We start from the raw sequence: 22,509 nt of genomic DNA, 5'->3' as shown, positions 1-22,509 counted from the left end.
TGGTAAGGATTGGCAGACCTTTTTAAATTCAAATAAATAAGCTGCACGGAGTATTCACCCAATAAAAATCAATGGCCATTGAATAACTTTGCTGCAAATCTCAACACTGCAAAGCCTCTAATTGCCCGAAAAAGATTTATAACATTGACTTCTCCTAGGACTGTATTGAACTCCTTTTGAGCTTTTTAACACAGAGTTTAAATTGAGGTCACTTGTATATTAGAATCTGGCATGGTGAAAACTGATGCTGATCGGTAGTAAAGAATTTATTTCTTTTTGGGGAGTTTCAAGAGGTTTTTTTTCTTTGTTAAATGAAGAAGCGATAGGTTTTGTCAAACTATCCAATTCCTGTATTTAAGGAGCAAGAAAAGGTTACCGTAGTTGTTTTAAAAGTGAATACGTAATGGATTTTCAGTTAAAAGTTAAAAAAAAAATCCCTTTCTTAGGATCTGCAACAGGTTTGCTGTTCTCGGTGTTTAACACATTAAAAAGGAATTTTAGCAAGGTAACGAAAAGTTATCCCTTTTTTTATTTGGTAACAGGTAAACTGTTTTCAAGAAGAAGCATTTGCTTGTCATCCAGAGAAAAAAACAATTTCTATGTTTTGAGTGGTGTTTCATCTTTGTGTACGCCCCATTCATTATAACTAGTGTTGAGCGAGTAGTTAACTATTTGTACTCGTTATGCTGTTAGCGAGTATTGTCCGCTACTTGCATATTCGTTACGAGTAGCAGGTGCAATGTAGGTCAATGGGAAATACTCGCTAAGTAGTGAGTAACCAGACAGTCGTACTTTTCGAGCGAGTAGCGAATAGTGCGGCTTTGGGGTTACTCGCTACTTAGCAAGCATTTCCCATTGACTTACATTGCGCCCGCTACTCGTAACGAATATGCGAGTAGCGAAAAGAACTCACTAACAGCATGGCGAGTACGAATAGTCAACTACTCACTCAACACTAAGTATAACCATACAACTCACTGGACAAACGCAGGAGCTCTTTCTGGGCATCTTGAGGAAGTGGCAGAGGCTATGAAGTGCAAAAATAAGAGTCGAAGACAAGGAAATGCCTGGCAGTATAGAAACAGTAGCCCTGGTAGTAGTAGTATAGTATAGTACTTTAAAACACAGCGGGCAGCCAGGGAATGTTTGGCTGGTATGACTGCGAGGTGGCAGAAGCTGCTCGGTAGAGAATTAGGATAGGGAAGGCAAGAACATGTCTGGCAGTGTTGGTCCAGAAATTACAGCTTTGGCAGCAGCTGCACTATAGTATATACAGTTAGGTCCAGAAATATTTGGACAGTGACACAATTTTCGCGAGTTGGGCTCTGCATGCCACCACATTGGATTTGAAATGAAATCTCTACAACAGAATTCAAGTGCAGATTGTAACATTTAATTTGAAGGTTTGAACAAAAATATCTGATAGAAATTGTAGGAATTGTACACATTTCTTTACAAACACTCCACATTTTAGGAGGTCAAAAGTAATTGGACAAATAAACCAAACACAAACAAAATATTTTTATTTTCAATATTTTGTTGCGAATCCTTTGGAGGCAATCACTGCCTTAAGTCTGGAACCCATGGACATCACCAAACGCTGGGTTTCCTCCTTCTTAATGCTTTGCCAGGCCTTTACAGCCACAGCCTACAGGTCTTGTTTGTTTGTGGGTCTTTCCGTCTTAAGTCTGGATTTGAGCAAGTGAAATGCATGCTCAATTGGGTTAAGATCTGGTGATTGACTTGGCCATTGCAGAATGTTCCACTTTTTTGCACTCATGAACTCCTGGGTAGCTTTGGCTGTATGCTTGGGGTCATTGTCCATCTGTACTATGAAGCGCCGTCCGATCAACTTTGCGGCATTTGGCTGAATCTGGGCTGAAAGTATATCCCGGTACACTTCAGAATTCATCCGGCTACTCTTGTCTGCTGTTATGTCATCAATAAACACAAGTGATCCAGTGCCATTGAAAGCCATGCATGCCCATGCCATCATGTTGCCTCCACCATGTTTTACAGAGGATGTGGTGTGCCTTGGATCATGTGCCGTTCCCTTTCTTCTCCAAACTTTTTTCTTCCCATCATTCTGGTACAGGTTGATCTTTGTCTCATCTGTCCATAGAATACTTTTCCACAACTGAGCTGGCTTCATGAGGTGTTTTTCAGCAAATTTAACTCTGGCCTGTCTATTTTTGGAATTGATGAATGGTTTGCATCTAGATGTGAACCCTTTTGTATTTACTTTCATGGAGTCTTCTCTTTACTGTTGACTTAGAGACAGATACACCTACTTCACTGAGAGTGTTCTGGACTTCAGTTGATGTTGTGAACGGGTTCTTCTTCACCAAAGAAAGTATGCGGCGATCATCCACCACTGTTGTCATCCGTGGACGCCCAGGCCTTTTTGAGTTCCCAAGCTCACCAGTCAATTCCTTTTTTCTCAGAATGTACCCGACTGTTGATTTTGCTACTCCAAGCATGTCTGCTATCTCTCTGATGGATTTTTCTTTTTTTTCAGCCTCAGGATGTTCTGCTTCACCGCAATTGAGAGTTCCTTAGACCGCATGTTGTCTGGTCACAGCAACAGATTCCAAATGCAAAACCACACACCTGTAATCAACCCCAGACCTTTTAACTACTTCATTGATTACAGGTTAACGAGGGAGACGCCTTCAGAGTTAATTGCAGCCCTTAGAGTCCCTTGTCCAATTACTTTTGGTCCCTTGAAAAAGAGGAGGCTATGCATTACAGAGCTATGATTCCTAAACCCTTTCTCCGATTTGGATGTGAAAACTCTCATATTGCAGCTGGGAGTGTGCACTTTCAGCCCATATTATATATATAATTGTATTTCTGAACATGTTTTTGTAAACAGCTAAAATAACAAAACTTGTGTCACTGTCCAAATATTTCTGGACCTAACTGTATGGCATCATGGACAGGGAAAATCGACACACACAGCCCCATTGTTCTCATTTTATGTACCATCCTCTTTGTGTGCCACCATATTGAATGCCTTGAAAAGTCCAGATAGAAAACATCAATACTCTTACCCTGGTAAGTCTGGAACTTACCTCTTCATAGAAGCTAAACAGATTAATTTGACAGGACCGATCCTCATACATCTGTGTTGATGCTGAGTTATGTGGTTATTTTTATTGATATACTTCAGAACAGGAGCAGAGATATCATTGGTGCAACCTGTTCAGAATCACAGGGGCCCATTTCTACATCGAAAGCAGATGGAATTGTACATTTTCATGAGCTCTTAGGCTGCAAAGGGCCCATAAATTGTTCTTGCACAAAGGCCTTTTTCAGTCTGTGTCCGCCAGTGCTTCAGAATAGTACCTTTGAAAAAAAAACCTCTAAGATTTTATCCACAGTAGAGCTTAAATTCATACCTTTAATTTCAGGGCTCTGTCCTTGACTCCTTTTTGAATATTTGCACCACATTTGCCAATCCTGTGGGACCGACCCTGTTATTATGGAGATCATAAATATTAGAAATAATGGTCTGACAAAGTATTTCATTCCCATACACAGGGGTGTATGCCATCTGGGCTTGATGATTTGTCAATTTTAGTGTTTTTGAAGTGATGCCATATAGTACTTCCTGCTGGGTTATGTCGGTCACATTTAATTGAGAATTTATGGTGTACCTGGTCATGTCATCTGTCATGGGATTTACTTGTATAAATACAATAGAGAAGTTTTTTTTAATGAACAAGCCTTCACTTCCAATATTTTAGGCAGAGTATTTTTGAGAGGGCCAATGCTATAAGGCTATCATTTTTCAGTCTCTTAGCGCTTAAGTAGTTGAAGAAAATGTTTGGATTATTTTTACTTTTTTTGGTGGTGAGTCGCTCTCCAAGCAGCCTTGATTTCTACTTTTTCCCTAGTGCTTTAATTCTCCAAACACTTGTAACAAATCCCTGTCAGAATTGTATTATCATATTTTTCACTTTTTATAAGACGCACTTTTGTTCCCCCAAATTTTGGGGGAAAGTAGGGGGTGCGTCTTATAATCAGAATATACGGGGGGAGGGGGTATGTGTATATATGTATATGTATATGTATATGTATATGTATATATATATATATATAATATATTATATCTGGAGTGCTGCTGGGGACTGGTGAAAGCTGCAGGAGGCAGTGTTAGATCTCCTGCTCCCGCTCATATAATATCCACTATCGCTGTCCATCACCGTGGTGTTGAAACTGCACCGCGGTGATGGGCTGGGGCAGCGGCGCATATTATATCTGCCTGCGCCCCCCCTTTGATGGCACATGCCCCCCCCCATGTTAGATATGGCCCCTATGCTGCTGCCCATAGTAAAATAAAAAACTCTTTATTTACCTCCTCCAGCGCTGATCTCCTGGTCCCTCTGCTGCCACTGTGATCAGGCACGCAGAGATGATATCACTCTGCTGTGCTGATCACATGACCAGCACCATGAACCAGGAAGTGCAGGAGCTCAGCAGCATGGAGGGAGACACGAGGGAGGACAGCACTGGAGAAGGTAAGGAAAGAGTGTTTTATTTTACTATGGGCAGCAGCATGGGGCCATATCTAACACTGGGAGGTGTGCCATCCATAGGGGGCCATATCTAACACAGGGGGAGGTGTGCCATCCATAGGGGACCATATCTAACACAGGGGGAGGTGTGCCATCCATAGGGGGCCATATCTAACACAGGGGGAGGTGTGCCATCCATAGGGGGCCATATCTAACACAGGGGGAGGTGTGCCATCCATAGGGGGCCATATCTAACACAGGGGGAGGTGTGCCATCCATAGGGGGCCATATCAAACACAGGGGGAGGTGTGCCATCCATAGGGGGCCATGGGCAGCACAGGGGGACGTGTGTCATTTATAGGAGACCTGTGCCAGCAGTAGGGGACGTGTGCCATCTATATAGGAGACCTGTGCCAGCTGTAGGGGATATGTGCCAGCAATAGGGGACGTGTTCCATCAATAGAAGACATGTGCCAGCAATAGAGGACGTGTTCCAGCACAGGGGGACATGTGCCATAAATAGGGCACGTGTTCCATCGATGGGGGACATGTGCCATAAATAGGGGACGTGTTCCATCAATGGGGGACATGTGCCAGCAATAGGGGACGTGTGCCATCAATCGGGGACATGTGTCAGCACAAGGGGGGCTATATTCAATATAAGGGGTCCATATCCAGATTAAGGGGGCTAATTTTAGGATGGAGGCTATGAGGGACATATACCCTATATGATTTGTTAGATGGACACTGGCATTATAAGACGGACCCCATTTAACATTAAAAAAAAAATTATCTTTTCCTTCACCAAATTTGGGGGTGCGTCTTATAATCAGGTTCATCTTATAAAGCAAAAAATACGGTATTCTTACTCCCTCTCCTTATCTTCACCCATAGGAACTCTACATTTTTATGTGCCTCATGTAAATTATCATGCAGGATGGGTAAATTATCATGCAGGATGCCCCCTCACTTATTTGTACCATCATTCCTGAACAGACTATAGTCCCATAAATTACTAGCCCAGACATAGCTCTCCTCCAGCCATTTTTTGGTATCTCACAATGTCATAATTTTCTTCCCGCAATATAAAGTTTAATTCCTCCATTTTATTGGTGAGGTTTATGGCATTAATATAACCCTACCCCTACTTTCATTAGTTTGGCCCAAGTCACTAACAACACTAACATTCCCTCCCGTGCAATAATTACCCTCCCTCCCAAGGTCTCTAAACACTCATCTATCTTCTAGCCATTCTTTCCCCAGCACCGCTGCACCCTCCCCAATGATGTGCAGCCCATCCCTTCCATAGAGCCTGTAGCCAACAAAGCAGTCAAACAATTTCTCCCTCAAACCAAAACCCTCTTTTCTACAACAAGTCTTGATCCACTTATTCACCTCCTTCACTTATTCACACCATAGTCTCTTCCTGCCTCTCTAGCATGGTACAGGTAATATTTCAAAGAATATTGACCTTCATTTCCTTGCCTTAAGCTTTGGCTTAAATCCCTTAAAACTTTCTTGAAGACCATCCACCCACCTCTTACTTGTCATCGGTACACCATTATCGCTGAGTCCTCACTAGCCACTCCCAGTAAATTAATAACTTGATCCGCGATGTTAAACTCGAGCACCAGGAAGACTACACACTGTTTAACAAACCCTGTCTTTGTAACAGCATGTCCTGTTTCCCTGATAATTAGATATCCCATCATTACCATCACCTCTCTAGCCTACCCTGCACTCCTATTCCTAATATTGAAGAATTAAAAAATGGTGTTAAGTTGATCTTTCTGCCATATATAACAGATCATTCAATTCACAGTCGCACTGACTCTGCAGGACCAGCACCTTCCTATCAATTTAATCTTTAGTTGGTCATTCACAGATTGAGACTAGCAGTCTCATTTTCAATATGCTTTGGCAGTAGAGCAACACAATCATATTTAGTGCCTTTTTCTATCCCTAGGAGGAATGCGCTGTGACCTCCGATCGATAATGCGCAATCCTAAGAATGGCTGATGCTTGGCCGGCCCACATATTTTATAATCCTCATGATAGTTCCTGCTCTCTGGCTGCGCTAGACCATGTAATGTGAAAAATGCAAGGCATCATGGGAAAGCCCGCTTAGCAGTGCCTGACATGATGAGCTATAACCATAGAATTTCAGGAAATTCAAGTTGATTGGGAGCAGATTAATACACTCATCTGTAGTAATAGGTTATTGCACTGTACATGACCTATGTCAAATATATTAGTTTCTCTAAGTGACATTGTTTTTAATACATTCATTTAGGAAACAAGAGCTGGGTAGAAGAGAAATGTGAGGATATTCCAATTCCACTCTGCCCAACTGGGTAAGTTGCTGCAATTTCTTTGTGGAATTCAAGATTGATAATATACAAAAGTGCTACATTTTATTAAGAGTTATTCTACTAAATAATCAAGATTTTAGAAATTTATTTGCAGGACCAGGTCCAGCAGCAGTGTTACTGTGGCGGTTGGATGAGAACCCTAAGGGGTACTTGGCACACTGCGACATCACAAGCCGATGCTTCGATGCCGAGCGCAATAGTCCCCGCCCCCGTCGCAGCTGCGATATCCTTGTGATAGCTGCCGTAGTGAACATTATCGCTACGGCAGCTTCACATGGACTCACCTGTCCTGGGACGTCGATCTGGCCAGCGACCCGCCTCCTTATTAAGGGGGCTGGTCGTACAGCATCACTGCGACGTCACACGGCAGGCGGCCAATAGGAGCGGAGGGGCGGAGATGAGCGGGATGTAAACATCCCGCCCACCTTCTCCCTTCCGCATATCCTACGGGAGCCGTGGTGACGCCGGTAGGAGATGTTCTTCGCTCCTGCGGCTTCACACACAGCGATGTGTGCTGCTGCTGGAGCGAGAAACAACATCGGACCATCGTGTCAGCGTAATTTATGGATTATGCCGACGCTACACCGATGATATGATTACGACGCTTTTGCGCTCGTTAATCGTATCATCTAGGCTTTACACACTACGATGTCGCCTGCGATGCCGGATGTGCGTCACTTTCAATTTGACCCCACCAACATCGCACCTGCGATGTCGTAGTGTGCAAAGTACCCCTAAGAATCGCTTCTTACCTGATGGCATTCTTGACTAGACATGAGTGGACCCATGGAAGTTCGGGTTCTGTTGGTTCAGCCAAACTTTTTATAAAGTACTGTTCTGGACCAGGACTTGCCCTGAACTTCATTTGAAGTTACTGATTGGAAGTTGGGGTCTTTGCCCACATGCAGCCAGCCATAAATAGAGCACTTTCAGGGGAGGGTAAGTGTTTTTTGTTTGTGCGCACACTACATGCGATCATGCTGATTTTACCCCCCCATGCGAGCGGCTCTTCTTTTAATTAGCCGGCTTGCAACGATGTCACGTGGGTTTCTCAGCAATGATGATGTCAGGCCAGCTACTTAGAAAAGGCGTCAAGGATAGAGTTGACCAAACCTGATGTTTCGCCTCTTCTGAAAAGCTGGCCTGACATCATTGTTGCTGAGAAACACACATGGGACATCGTTGGAAGCCGGCTAATTAAAAGAAGAGTCGCGAATGTTGGCAGGTATGAGGGGGGTTCTCAGGGCTCTCTTCTGACCACCACAGATTAATGATCTGGTTAAAGTTTTTGCTCTTACATCTACCAGGATACAGTCCTGACTTACAAAATAACTAAGCAAAACTTCACCCTCTATTGTAGTATACAAGAAATGCAGATTGGCGCATATACACCAAATATTTTTTTTTTCTTTTTTACTGTGTAGTGCTTTTCTACAAAAAAATGCATTTTTTTCATGGGCCATCTGCATAACTGAAATTTTATATTTCTTAGTGGTTTTAATTAATTTTGTTCTTAGATACTTTTCGTTTTCTTGACTCATTTTCTTCATTTTTTTGGGGTGGGCAGATGAGCTATTTATTTAAGCTTATTTCTAGTTTTTCCCTAATAGAGCTCATAGCCTAAAAAGGGACTGCCTATCCTAGATTTGAGGGTCTTTGTCAGGAAAGCCATTGGCATCTATGGTAACATTAGAGAGCTGATGGACTGACAGAGGGAGAGCCCTCTTCTTCTTCTGTCAGACATCTTCAATGTCACTGTAGATCTGCCCATCACATTTCACATAATCTATGGAAAAGCTGACGCAGATGGGAGCCTAGCATTTACTTCAGCTGAGCCGGTTTCACTTGTCTGCCATTCACATTATGAGTATCGAACACAATGTCCAAACCAGCTGGGGATCTCCTGACACAAATTTGACAACTTTATCTATGTGTCTACATGATCTTTAATTGGGCTTTGAATGTCGGACGTGTGAAACTGTCCTGAGCTGCAATATCGGACACAATGCATTGACAGTTGTGGTTCTGTTCGTGGAGGAAGGTCTTGTGTCATTAACCCCGTGCAACCTTTTTATATTTATTACTTTATTTCTAAGGTTCTCTCGGCCTCCTGTCATCTTATTTTCTTTGGATGGGTTTAGAGCAGAGTATTTACAAACATGGGGTGGTCTTCTTCCAGTCATCAGCAAGTTAAGTAAGTACTGTTTCCTGTTAACCGAGATGTTTAAGATAAGATTAACACTTTTTTCATAGGTGACATTTTTGATAATATCTGACTTCTACTATATGTTAAATAAGTACATAAAACCTTTAAATTAAAGAAAGAAAAATATTTGAATATAATCTTAAATGCACTGAAAGCAAACCTACATTTTAAAACCTTTTAGCATATCCCAACAGCAAACACATTGTAAATATAATTACAGTGTGAAAAAATAGATTCAATATTTTTTTCTACTACTTACACCAATCTAACATTAACTTTCAGTTTAGTCACGTGAAAATACCTGTTATGCCTGTAACCTCCATAGATTTGCAACGCCCGCCTACTCACTGCACCGCTCAGGACTGCACGCGGAAACCCCTGTTTGCAGCACTGCTAGTACTGCTGCTCTCTCCTTCTGACTCCACCTGGCTATAGGGAGGCTCTGCCAGATCCTGCAGTAATTTGGCCCTCCTGTGGCATGCAGGATTTATTTTCCCTGACCAGTCCTCAAGCAGCAGGGCATTTGTTAAGCAGCCACTCTCACCATTCCTTGCCTGACCTTTGTTCCTAGTTTTCTCTGTCTAGTTTTCTCATATGTGCTTCTCGTTTTGTATCTCCTGTTTTCTGACCCGGCTTAGCTTCTCGTTTAACCTTCCCTTTGTTATTTTACTGAACCTGTGTTGCCTGCCCTGACCTCGCACTGCCTGGCTATGTATCTGCCTATGCTCTCTGTACGTCGCATGTCTGCCTTGACCTGGATGTCAGATGATGCAAGCCTGAGTGGTACCTGGCGACTCTCTGTGGCTCAGCCTATCCTCAACATCAGAGGCTCTAGAGAATACCAAGTAGTTGCTTAGTTATGCCTCTCCATGATAAGCATGTCCAGTGGTGCAGTGGGTCCACACCCACCAGCCATCACAATACCAGTCCTGGGACCGCAATTACCTCGCACACGCATATATAGTTGACTCCACATTTTGTGATCCACTGAGTAGATAGGGTGCTCGAGCTAGGAAGCTACCAAAATGAAGTTACCTACCTTTCATACTTGCAGAAATTTGATAAAAGAAAACTTGCTTAGGTCCAATGGGCATGCATTGTCTTTTTAGTGGATTACATCAAAAATTCTGGAGTTAAAAAAACAACAAAAGGACATAAAAAAATTCAAATCATATAGCAGAAGAAAGGAACCCTTTTTTATTACCAAAAGTTACAATACTAATGCTTTTACAGGATGCATCAGCACTAGAGTTGAGCGCGGTTCGTGGTTCGTGGTTCTCCAGTTCGCGGCTCGAGTGATTTTGGGGCATGTTCTAGATCGAACTAGAACTCGAGCTTTTTGCAAAAGCTCGGTAGTTCTAGAAACGTTCGAGAACGGTTCTAGCAGCCAAAAAACAGCTAAATCATAGCTTGGTTTCTGCTGTAATAGTGTAAGTCACTCTGTGAATTAAACTATTATCACATTTCAGTGTATAGTGTGCGTGAACAGCGCCTTCAGATCACTGCTGTTTCTATAATGGCGATCGCCATTTTTTTTTTTTTTTTTTCTTGTCTTCCTTCCCTAAGCGCGCGCGTCTTGTGGGGCGGGCCAGCATGTCAGCCAATCCCAGACACACACACAGCTAAGTGGACTTTGAGCCAGAGAAGCAACGGCATGTGTGATAGGATCTGCATGTCACATGTCCCTGCATTATAAAACCGGACATTTTCTTCACGGACGCCATTATCTGCCTTCTGCGTCTTTGGTGTCAGACATCACTGTCGCAGCTCCGTCTTCCTGAGTCCTATAGCCGATACAGCTGTATGCGCTGCATACACAGCGTTAGACAGCTTAGGGAGAGCACTTTATAGCAGTCCTTTTAAGGGCTCCAACCGGCAGGGTCAGAGAGCCATAGGTGACAGGTCCTGCAAACAGCAACAGCGTCTGTGTAGCCCAGGTCAGGGATTTCCTACCTGCATTTCACCATTAGGAGGGAATAGAAAGGCAGTCTTCCATTCCTCTACCCAGAGCACCACAATCCTGCCACTGTACCCTCTTGTCCTCTGCACACTCCAACTGATAACTAAGCCATTATACTAGCAAACACTCAGTGTACCTAGTGGCATCCTATACGTGGCTATTGGACTTTGCTATAGTCCCACTAGTGCAAAGACATTTGCAGAGCGCGTCTGCCTGCATTGCACACTACAACTCATTCTAACCAAGCCATTATACTAGCAAACACTCAGTGTACCTAGTGGCATCCTATACGTGGCTATTGGACTTTGCTATAGTCCCACTAGTGCAAAGACATTTGCAGAGCGCGTCTGCCTGCGTTGCACACTACAACTCATTCTAACCAAGCCATTATACTAGCAAACACTCAGTGTACCTAGTGGCATCCTATACGTGGCTATTGGACTTTGCTATAGTCCCACTAGTGCAAAGACATTTGCAGAGCGCGTCTGCCTGCGTTGCACACTACAACTCATTCTAACCAAGCCATTATACTAGCAAACACTCAGTGTACCTAGTGGCATCCTATACGTGGCTATTGGACTTTGCTATAGTCCCACTAGTGCAAAGACATTTGCAGAGCGCGTCTGCCTGCGTTGCACACTACAACTCATTCTAACCAAGCCATTATACTAGCAAACACTCAGTGTACCTAGTGGCATCCTATACGTGGCTATTGGACTTTGCTATAGTCCCACTAGTGCAAAGACATTTGCAGAGCGCGTCTGCCTGCGTTGCACACTACAACTCATTCTAACCAAGCCATTATACTAGCAAACACTCAGTGTACCTAGTGGCATCCTATACGTGGCTATTGGACTTTGCTATAGTCCCACTAGTGCAAAGACATTTGCAGAGCGCGTCTGCCTGCGTTGCACACTACAACTCATTCTAACCAAGCCATTATACTAGCAAACACTCAGTGTACCTAGTGGCATCCTATACGTGGCTATTGGACTTTGCTATAGTCCCACTAGTGCAAAGACATTTGCAGAGCGCGTCTGCCTGCGTTGCACACTACAACTCATTCTAACCAAGCCATTATACTAGCAAACACTCAGTGTACCTAGTGGCATCCTATACGTGGCTATTGGACTTTGCTATAGTCCCACTAGTGCAAAGACATTTGCAGAGCGCGTCTGCCTGCGTTGCACACTACAACTCATTCTAACCAAGCCATTATACTAGCAAACACTCAGTGTACCTAGTGGCATCCTATACGTGGCTATTGGACTTTGCTATAGTCCCACTAGTGCAAAGACATTTGCAGAGCGCGTCTGCCTGCGTTGCACACTACAACTCATTCTAACCAAGCCATTATACTAGCAAACACTCAGTGTACCTAGTGGCATCCTATACGTGGCTATTGGACTTTGCTATAGTCCCACTAGTGCAAAGACATTTGCAGAGCGCGTCTGCCTGCGTTGCACACTACAACTCATTCTAACCAAGCCATTATACTAGCAAACACTCAGTGTACCTAGTGGCATCCTATACGTGGCTATTGGACTTTGCTATAGTCCCACTAGTGCAAAGACATTTGCAGAGCGCGTCTGCCTGCGTTGCACACTACAACTCATTCTAACCAAGCCATTATACTAGCAAACACTCAGTGTACCTAGTGGCATCCTATACGTGGCTATTGGACTTTGCTATAGTCCCACTAGTGCAAAGACATTTGCAGAGCGCGTCTGCCTGCGTTGCACACTACAACTCATTCTAACCAAGCCATTATACTAGCAAACACTCAGTGTACCTAGTGGCATCCTATACGTGGCTATTGGACTTTGCTATAGTCCCACTAGTGCAAAGACATTTGCAGAGCGCGTCTGCCTGCGTTGCACACTACAACTCATTCTAACCAAGCCATTATGCTAGCAAACACTCAGTGTACCTAGTGGCATCCTATACGTGGCTATTGGACTTTGCTATAGTCCCACTAGTGCAAAGACATTTGCAGAGCGCGTCTGCCTGCGTTGCACACTACAACTCATTCTAACCAAGCCATTATACTAGCAAACACTCAGTGTACCTAGTGGCATCCTATACGTGGCTATTGGACTTTGCTATAGTCCCACTAGTGCAAAGACATTTGCAGAGCGCGTCTGCCTGCGTTGCACACTACAACTCATTCTAACCAAGCCATTATACTAGCAAACACTCAGTGTACCTAGTGGCATCCTATACGTGGCTATTGGACTTTGCTATAGTCCCACTAGTGCAAAGACATTTGCAGAGCGCGTCTGCCTGCGTTGCACACTACAACTCATTCTAACCAAGCCATTATACTAGCAAACACTCAGTGTACCTAGTGGCATCCTATACGTGGCTATTGGACTTTGCTATAGTCCCACTAGTGCAAAGACATTTGCAGAGCGCGTCTGCCTGCGTTGCACACTACAACTCATTCTAACCAAGCCATTATACTAGCAAACACTCAGTGTACCTAGTGGCATCCTATACGTGGCTATTGGACTTTGCTATAGTCCCACTAGTGCAAAGACATTTGCAGAGCGCGTCTGCCTGCGTTGCACACTACAACTCATTCTAACCAAGCCATTATACTAGCAAACACTCAGTGTACCTAGTGGCATCCTATACGTGGCTATTGGACTTTGCTATAGTCCCACTAGTGCAAAGACATTTGCAGAGCGCGTCTGCCTGCGTTGCACACTACAACTCATTCTAACCAAGCCATTATACTAGCAAACACTCAGTGTACCTAGTGGCATCCTATACGTGGCTATTGGACTTTGCTATAGTCCCACTAGTGCAAAGACATTTGCAGAGCGCGTCTGCCTGCGTTGCACACTACAACTCATTCTAACCAAGCCATTATACTAGCAAACACTCAGTGTACCTAGTGGCATCCTATACGTGGCTATTGGACTTTGCTATAGTCCCACTAGTGCAAAGACATTTGCAGAGCGCGTCTGCCTGCGTTGCACACTACAACTCATTCTAACCAAGCCATTATACTAGCAAACACTCAGTGTACCTAGTGGCATCCTATACGTGGCTATTGGACTTTGCTATAGTCCCACTAGTGCAAAGACATTTGCAGAGCGCGTCTGCCTGCGTTGCACACTACAACTCATTCTAACCAAGCCATTATACTAGCAAACACTCAGTGTACCTAGTGGCATCCTATACGTGGCTATTGGACTTTGCTATAGTCCCACTAGTGCAAAGACATTTGCAGAGCGCGTCTGCCTGCGTTGCACACTACAACTCATTCTAACCAAGCCATTATACTAGCAAACACTCAGTGTACCTAGTGGCATCCTATACGTGGCTATTGGACTTTGCTATAGTCCCACTAGTGCAAAGACATTTGCAGAGCGCGTCTGCCTGCGTTGCACACTACAACTCATTCTAACCAAGCCATTATACTAGCAAACACTCAGTGTACCTAGTGGCATCCTATACGTGGCTATTGGACTTTGCTATAGTCCCACTAGTGCAAAGACATTTGCAGAGCGCGTCTGCCTGCGTTGCACACTACAACTCATTCTAACCAAGCCATTATACTAGCAAACACTCAGTGTACCTAGTGGCATCCTATACGTGGCTATTGGACTTTGCTATAGTCCCACTAGTGCAAAGACATTTGCAGAGCGCGTCTGCCTGCGTTGCACACTACAACTCATTCTAACCAAGCCATTATACTAGCAAACACTCAGTGTACCTAGTGGCATCCTATACGTGGCTATTGGACTTTGCTATAGTCCCACTAGTGCAAAGACATTTGCAGAGCGCGTCTGCCTGCGTTGCACACTACAACTCATTCTAACCAAGCCATTATACTAGCAAACACTCAGTGTACCTAGTGGCATCCTATACGTGGCTATTGGACTTTGCTATAGTCCCACTAGTGCAAAGACATTTGCAGAGCGCGTCTGCCTGCGTTGCACACTACAACTCATTCTAACCAAGCCATTATACTAGCAAACACTCAGTGTACCTAGTGGCATCCTATACGTGGCTATTGGACTTTGCTATAGTCCCACTAGTGCAAAGACATTTGCAGAGCGCGTCTGCCTGCGTTGCACACTACAACTCATTCTAACCAAGCCATTATACTAGCAAACACTCAGTGTACCTAGTGGCATCCTATACGTGGCTATTGGACTTTGCTATAGTCCCACTAGTGCAAAGACATTTGCAGAGCGCGTCTGCCTGCGTTGCACACTACAACTCATTCTAACCAAGCCATTATACTAGCAAACACTCAGTGTACCTAGTGGCATCCTATACGTGGCTATTGGACTTTGCTATAGTCCCACTAGTGCAAAGACATTTGCAGAGCGCGTCTGCCTGCGTTGCACACTACAACTCATTCTAACCAAGCCATTATACTAGCAAACACTCAGTGTACCTAGTGGCATCCTATACGTGGCTATTGGACTTTGCTATAGTCCCACTAGTGCAAAGACATTTGCAGAGCGCGTCTGCCTGCGTTGCACACTACAACTCATTCTAACCAAGCCATTATACTAGCAAACACTCAGTGTACCTAGTGGCATCCTATACGTGGCTATTGGACTTTGCTATAGTCCCACTAGTGCAAAGACATTTGCAGAGCGCGTCTGCCTGCGTTGCACACTACAACTCATTCTAACCAAGCCATTATACTAGCAAACACTCAGTGTACCTAGTGGCATCCTATACGTGGCTATTGGACTTTGCTATAGTCCCACTAGTGCAAAGACATTTGCAGAGCGCGTCTGCCTGCGTTGCACACTACAACTCATTCTAACCAAGCCATTATACTAGCAAACACTCAGTGTACCTAGTGGCATCCTATACGTGGCTATTGGACTTTGCTATAGTCCCACTAGTGCAAAGACATTTGCAGAGCGCGTCTGCCTGCGTTGCACACTACAACTCATTCTAACCAAGCCATTATACTAGCAAACACTCAGTGTACCTAGTGGCATCCTATACGTGGCTATTGGACTTTGCTATAGTCCCACTAGTGCAAAGACATTTGCAGAGCGCGTCTGCCTGCGTTGCACACTACAACTCATTCTAACCAAGCCATTATACTAGCAAACACTCAGTGTACCTAGTGGCATCCTATACGTGGCTATTGGACTTTGCTATAGTCCCACTAGTGCAAAGACATTTGCAGAGCGCGTCTGCCTGCGTTGCACACTACAACTCATTCTAACCAAGCCATTATACTAGCAAACACTCAGTGTACCTAGTGGCATCCTATACGTGGCTATTGGACTTTGCTATAGTCCCACTAGTGCAAAGACATTTGCAGCACGTCTGCCTGCGTTGCACACTCCAACTAATTATAACTAAGTTGCATTGTCAGGGATATTTATTCTTTATTATTCTGCTGTTAATAAAGCTAGACCACCACTGCAATCTTCACCACCTCTCAATTTTTACTACCACATTTTCAGTCCACAATCTTGTCGCAATCAACATGAGTGGCAAAATGACAGATGCTGGTGGAAAGGGGAAGAGGCGTGGTGGAAAAGGCAAAAAAGGTTTTGTCCGTGGGGAAGGTGGCAAAGCTCCATTATCATCTGCTGAAGATAGACCATCTACCAGCAAAAGTAAGATGTCTACTACTTACCGTGGACAATCCGATGTGCTCCCTTTTTTACGGACACGAACAACAGGAAGAAAGGTAGATGATGGGCAAAAAAGGAAAATGCTTGAATGGATCTCAAGTGGTCCAACAAGTGCCCTCTCAGCCACTTCAAGTACCGCATCCAAAAAACACCAGTCCTCTGAGTTGTCATCCCAATCACACTTGATTTCTCCCAGCTCTGAAGTCTCCATCAGCCCTGCACAGTATGGTGGAACTGAGATGGCTGAGTCTGCAGAGCTGTTCAGTCACACTATAGCCTGGGAATCAGAGGTCTGCTCCCAAGCTACAGTGAGTACAGAACAGGAAATGGTCTGCAGTGATGCCCAGAACCTTTGTGACTCAGATTCAGGCCGTGAGGACCAAGTTTCTGAGCATAATGTTGACCCTTTGTCACAAACTGTAACACCTGTGGTTATAGACAATGAGGAACATACTGATGAAGATGAGACGCAGATACCCGATTGGGATGACAACTTAAATATTCCGTCAGGGCAAGAAGAGGCTCGGTCTGAGGGGGAGGGGAGTGCAAACACAACAATTGATGATGACGTTCTAGATCCCACCTACTGTCAACCCCCAGTCAGGCACTCGAGGAGGTCAACAGAGGCGGTGGAGGAGGATGCAACCGACGACGAAGTTACCTTGCGCCTTCCTGGACAGAGTCGGAGCACTGGTAGCACGTCTACAACTGCATCCTCAGCCACCACTCTGCCTATGAGCATTATTCGGGGTGGATCAACAGGTCGCATGGCCTCTAAGCCTTGCCTAGCCTGGTCCTTTTTTCACATCGAAAAAGATCGCCCAACTCATGTGATATGTAACATTTGTCATGATTCTCTTAGTAGAGGTCAAAAGCTCAGCAGTTTGACAACTTCTTCCATGAATCGTCACATGAATAAATATCATAAGTCCCGGTGGGAAGCTCACCGTGCTGCAATGCGGCCTAGCGGAGCGAACCATCCACCGCCCGCCCCTTCCACTGCATCCGCGCGCTCTTCATCTTCTAGGACTGTGGGGACAGCTGCCACACCTGTTTTTCCACGCAAAACTTCCACCACTGTAACCGCAACAGGCAGTTTGCTTGTAAGGTCGTCAGTTGGTTTGGAAGGGGAAACAAGTGAGTGTGTACAGCTCTCTCAGACATCGATAGCACCAACGTTGGATGAAGGCAACATCATGTCTCCGCCTGCACTTTCCTCACAAACCTGCATTTTTCCAGGGACACCCTACTCAACACCGTCTACACACAGCAGCCAGATCTCTGTCCCTCAGATGTGGTCAAATAAAAGGCCACTTCCTCCGACCCATGACAAAGCTAAGAGGTTGACTCTATCCCTCTGTAAGCTGTTGGCTACCGAAATGCTGCCTTTCCGCCTAGTGGACACACAGGATTTTAGAGACCTTATGTCTGTCGCTGTGCCCCAGTACCAGATGCCTAGTCGCCACTACTCTAAGAAAGGTGTGCCCGCGCTACACCAGCATGTCGCACACAACATCACCGCTTCCTTGAGAAACTCTGTGTGTGAACGGGTACATTTCACCACCGATACTTGGACCAGTAAGCATGGACAGGGACGTTACATGTCGCTGACTGGGCACTGGGTAACTATGGTGATAGATGGTGAAGGGTCTGCTGCACAAGTCTTGCCGTCCCCACGACTTGTGTGTCAATCCTCTGTCTGTCCAAGTTCCGCCACTGCTTCTGCATCCTCCACCTCATCTGGGTCCTCCACCTCCGCCCCAAGCCTGCCTGGTCAGGCCACCAGCGTTCTCACTGCGCAGAAGGAATCACGCACCCCTCATTACTATGCTGGCAGCAGAGCGCAACGGCATCAGGCGGTCTTTAGCTTGACATGTCTTGGTAATAAGAGTCACACAGCTGAGGAGTTGTGGTCAGCTTTGCGGTCCGAGTTTAATAAATGGTTGTCTCCACTCAAACTGCAGCCTGGTAAGGCCGTGTGCGACAATGCTGCAAACCTGGGTGCGGCACTTCGCCTGGGCAAGGTGACACACGTACCTTGTATGGCTCACGTGTTGAACCTTGTCGTGCAGCAATTTTTAACACACTATCCCGGCCTAGATGGCCTTCTGAACAGGGCACGAAAACTGTCAGCTCACTTCCGCCGTTCAAGCGCCGCAGCAGAGCGACTTGCATCGCTCCAGAAGTCTTTCGGCCTGCCGGTTCATCGCCTGAAATGCGATGTGGCGACACGCTGGAATTCAACTCTCCACATGTTACAGCGACTGTGGCAGCACCGCAGAGCCCTGGTGCAATACGTCATGACGTATAGCCTGGGCCAACGAGATGCAGAGGTGGGGCAGATCACCCTGATGGAGTGGTCTCAGATCAAGGACCTATGCACCCTTCTGCACAGTTTCGACATGGCGACGAATATGTTTAGCTCTGACAATGCCATTATCAGCATGACGATTCCAGTCATTTACATGCTGGAGCACACGCTAAACACTATTCGGAGTCAGGGGGTGGGACAACATGAAGGGGAGGAACTACAGGAGGATTCATATGCGCAAGGGACAACAACATCACGAAGGTCCAGACGTTCATCATCACCAACGCAGCAGGCATGGGACCATGGGGGACAGGGATCGACAAGGGCGCATAGTAGCAGGCGAAATGTTGAGCAAGGTGCAGGAGAACATGAAGAAATGGAGGACGAACTGTCCATGGACATGGAAGACTCAGCGGATGAGGGAGACCTTGGTCAAATTTCAGTTGAAAGAGGTTGGGGTCAGATGTCAGAGGAAGAAAGAACGGGTAGCACCTATATGCCACAAACACAGCATGGACTTGGTCCGCATGGCTGCGCAAGACACATGAGTGCCTTTTTGTTGCACTACCTCCAACATGACAGTCGTATTGTCAAAATTAGAAGTGATGATGACTACTGGATTGCCACACTATTAGATCCCCGGTACAAGTCCAAATTTTGTGACATAATTCCAGCCATAGAAAGGGACGCACGTATGCAGGAGTATCAGCAGAAGCTGTTACTAGATCTTAGCTCGGCTTTTCCACCAAACAACCGTGCAGGTGCAGGGAGTGAATCTCCCAGTTGTAACTTGACAAACATGGGACGGTCTCGTCATCTTCAACAGTCTACCCGTACCAGTAGGACCTTTTCTGGTGCCGGTAACAGCAATTTTATGGAATCTTTTCATAATTTTTTTAGACCCTCTTTTGCAAGGCCACCAGAGACAACAAGTCTGACACATAGTCAACGGCTGGAGAGGATGATACAGGAGTATCTCCAAATGAACATCGATGCCATGACTGTGCAACTGGAGCCTTGCTCCTTTTGGGCTTCAAACCTACAAAAATGGCCAGAGCTCGCAACTTACGCCTTGGAGATTTTGTCGTGTCCAGCTGCCAGCGTTGTCTCTGAACGTGTATTCAGTGCTGCTGGGTGTGTGCTGACAGATAAGCGCACGCGTCTGTCCAGTGACAATGTGGACAGACTGACGTTCATCAAAATGAACAAGTCATGGATCCAGAAGGAATTTACTACCCCTGTGTCATCCTGGGGAGAGTAAATGCTTGTGGATTTGGAATGTGCTTGATGCAAATCAAAACATCCTGTTTGCAACTAGGGCCCAAGTGCTGCCACTGATGGGGTGGGTGTCTGTGTGGCCCAATTTTTGGAAAAAAGGGAGACTCCGCTTGGAGTAACCCTTGCTTGCTGTGTTTTTAAAAGAAGCCAAGATGAACAGAGCTGGGATCAGGAAAGACTTTGCTACCTACCCCGGTGTCATCCTGGGGACGGCTAAGAATAGCGTATTTTTGAATGTGCTTGATGCAAATCAAAACATCCTGTTTGCAACTAGGGCCCAAGTGCTGCCACTGATGGGGTGGGTGTCTGTGTGGCCCAATTTTTGGAAAAAAGGGAGACTCCGCTTGGAGTAACCCTTGCTTGCTGTGTTTTTAAAAGAAGCCAAGATGAACAGAGCTGGGATCAGGAAAGACTTTGCTACCTACCCCGGTGTCATCCTGTGGACGGCTAAGAATAGCGTATTTTTGAATGTGCTTGATGCAAATCAAAACATCCTGTTTGCAACTAGGGCCCAAGTGCTGCCACTGATGGGGTGGGTGTCTGTGTGGCCCAATTTTTGGAAAAAAGGGAGACTCCGCTTGGAGTAACCCTTGCTTACATTGTTTTTAAAAGAAGCCAAGATGAACAAGTCATGGGTCAGCAAAGACTTTGCTACCTACCCCGGTGTCATCCTGGGGACGGCTAAGAATAGCGTATTTTTGAATGTGCTTGATGCAAATCAAAACATCCTGTTTGCAACTAGGGCCCAAGTGCTGCCACTGATGTGGTGGGTGTCTGTGTGGCCCAATTTTTGGAAAAAAGGGAGACTCCGCTTGGAGTAACCCTTGCTTGCTGTGTTTTTAAAAGAAGCCAAGATGAACAGAGCTGGGATCAGGAAAGACTTTGCTACCTACCCCGGTGTCATCCTGGGGACGGATAAGAATGGCGTATTTTTGAATGTGCTTGATGCAAATCTAGCTGTGAAGTGTACAACTGGGGCACAACTGCTGCCACTGAATGGGTGGGTGTGTGTGGGGCCCAATTTTTGGAAAAAAGGGGAGACTCCGCTTGGAGTAACCCTTGCTTACATTGTTTTTAAAAGAAGCCAAGATGAACAAGTCATGGGTCAGCAAAGACTTTGCTACCTACCCCAGTGTCATCCTGGGGACGGCTAAGAATAGCGTATTTTTGAATGTGCTTGATGCAAATCAAAACATCCTGTTTGCAACTAGGGCCCAAGTGCTGCCACTGATGGGGTGGGTGTCTGTGTGGCCCAATTTTTGGAAAAAAGGGAGACTCCGCTTGGAGTAACCCTTGCTTGCTGTGTTTTTAAAAGAAGCCAAGATGAACAGAGCTGGGATCAGGAAAGACTTTGCTACCTACCCCGGTGTCATCCTGGGGACGGCTAAGAATAGCGTATTTTTGAATGTGCTTGATGCAAATCAAAACATCCTGTTTGCAACTAGGGCCCAAGTGCTGCCACTGATGGGGTGGGTGTCTGTGTGGCCCAATTTTTGGAAAAAAGGGAGACTCCGCTTGGAGTAACCCTTGCTTGCTGTGTTTTTAAAAGAAGCCAAGATGAACAGAGCTGGGATCAGGAAAGACTTTGCTACCTACCCCGGTGTCATCCTGGGGACGGCTAAGAATAGCGTATTTTTGAATGTGCTTGATGCAAATCAAAACATCCTGTTTGCAACTAGGGCCCAAGTGCTGCCACTGATGGGGTGGGTGTCTGTGTGGCCCAATTTTTGGAAAAAAGGGAGACTCCGCTTGGAGTAACCCTTGCTTGCTGTGTTTTTAAAAGAAGCCAAGATGAACAGAGCTGGGATCAGGAAAGACTTTGCTACCTACCCCGGTGTCATCCTGTGGACGGCTAAGAATAGCGTATTTTTGAATGTGCTTGATGCAAATCAAAACATCCTGTTTGCAACTAGGGCCCAAGTGCTGCCACTGATGGGGTGGGTGTCTGTGTGGCCCAATTTTTGGAAAAAAGGGAGACTCCGCTTGGAGTAACCCTTGCTTGCTGTGTTTTTAAAAGAAGCCAAGATGAACAGAGCTGGGATCAGGAAAGACTTTGCTACCTACCCCGGTGTCATCCTGGGGACGGCTAAGAATAGCGTATTTTTGAATGTGCTTGATGCAAATCAAAACATCCTGTTTGCAACTAGGGCCCAAGTGCTGCCACTGATGGGGTGGGTGTCTGTGTGGCCCAATTTTTGGAAAAAAGGGAGACTCCGCTTGGAGTAACCCTTGCTT

The 22,509-nt window shown here is 45.4% G+C and overlaps 1 protein-coding gene across 1 annotated transcript in view; it reads left to right on the top strand.

Moving 5' to 3' along the window:
- The window catches only part of ENPP1 (ectonucleotide pyrophosphatase/phosphodiesterase 1), a 136,711-nt gene that overhangs the window by 38,235 nt on the left and 75,967 nt on the right, over positions 1–22,509 (top strand). The window contains exons 5-6 of the mRNA XM_075341480.1: positions 6,814–6,874; positions 8,989–9,086. Coding sequence (XP_075197595.1) covers positions 6,814–6,874; positions 8,989–9,086 — 159 coding nt within the window. The remainder of the gene's footprint in view (positions 1–6,813; positions 6,875–8,988; positions 9,087–22,509) is intronic.

This window comes from Anomaloglossus baeobatrachus, chromosome 3, assembly GCF_048569485.1.
Source record: "Anomaloglossus baeobatrachus isolate aAnoBae1 chromosome 3, aAnoBae1.hap1, whole genome shotgun sequence".
Classification (NCBI taxonomy): domain Eukaryota; kingdom Metazoa; phylum Chordata; class Amphibia; order Anura; family Aromobatidae; genus Anomaloglossus; species Anomaloglossus baeobatrachus.
Note: the sequence above shows the minus strand (reverse complement) of the source record. Positions and strands in the feature narration are given on the sequence as shown.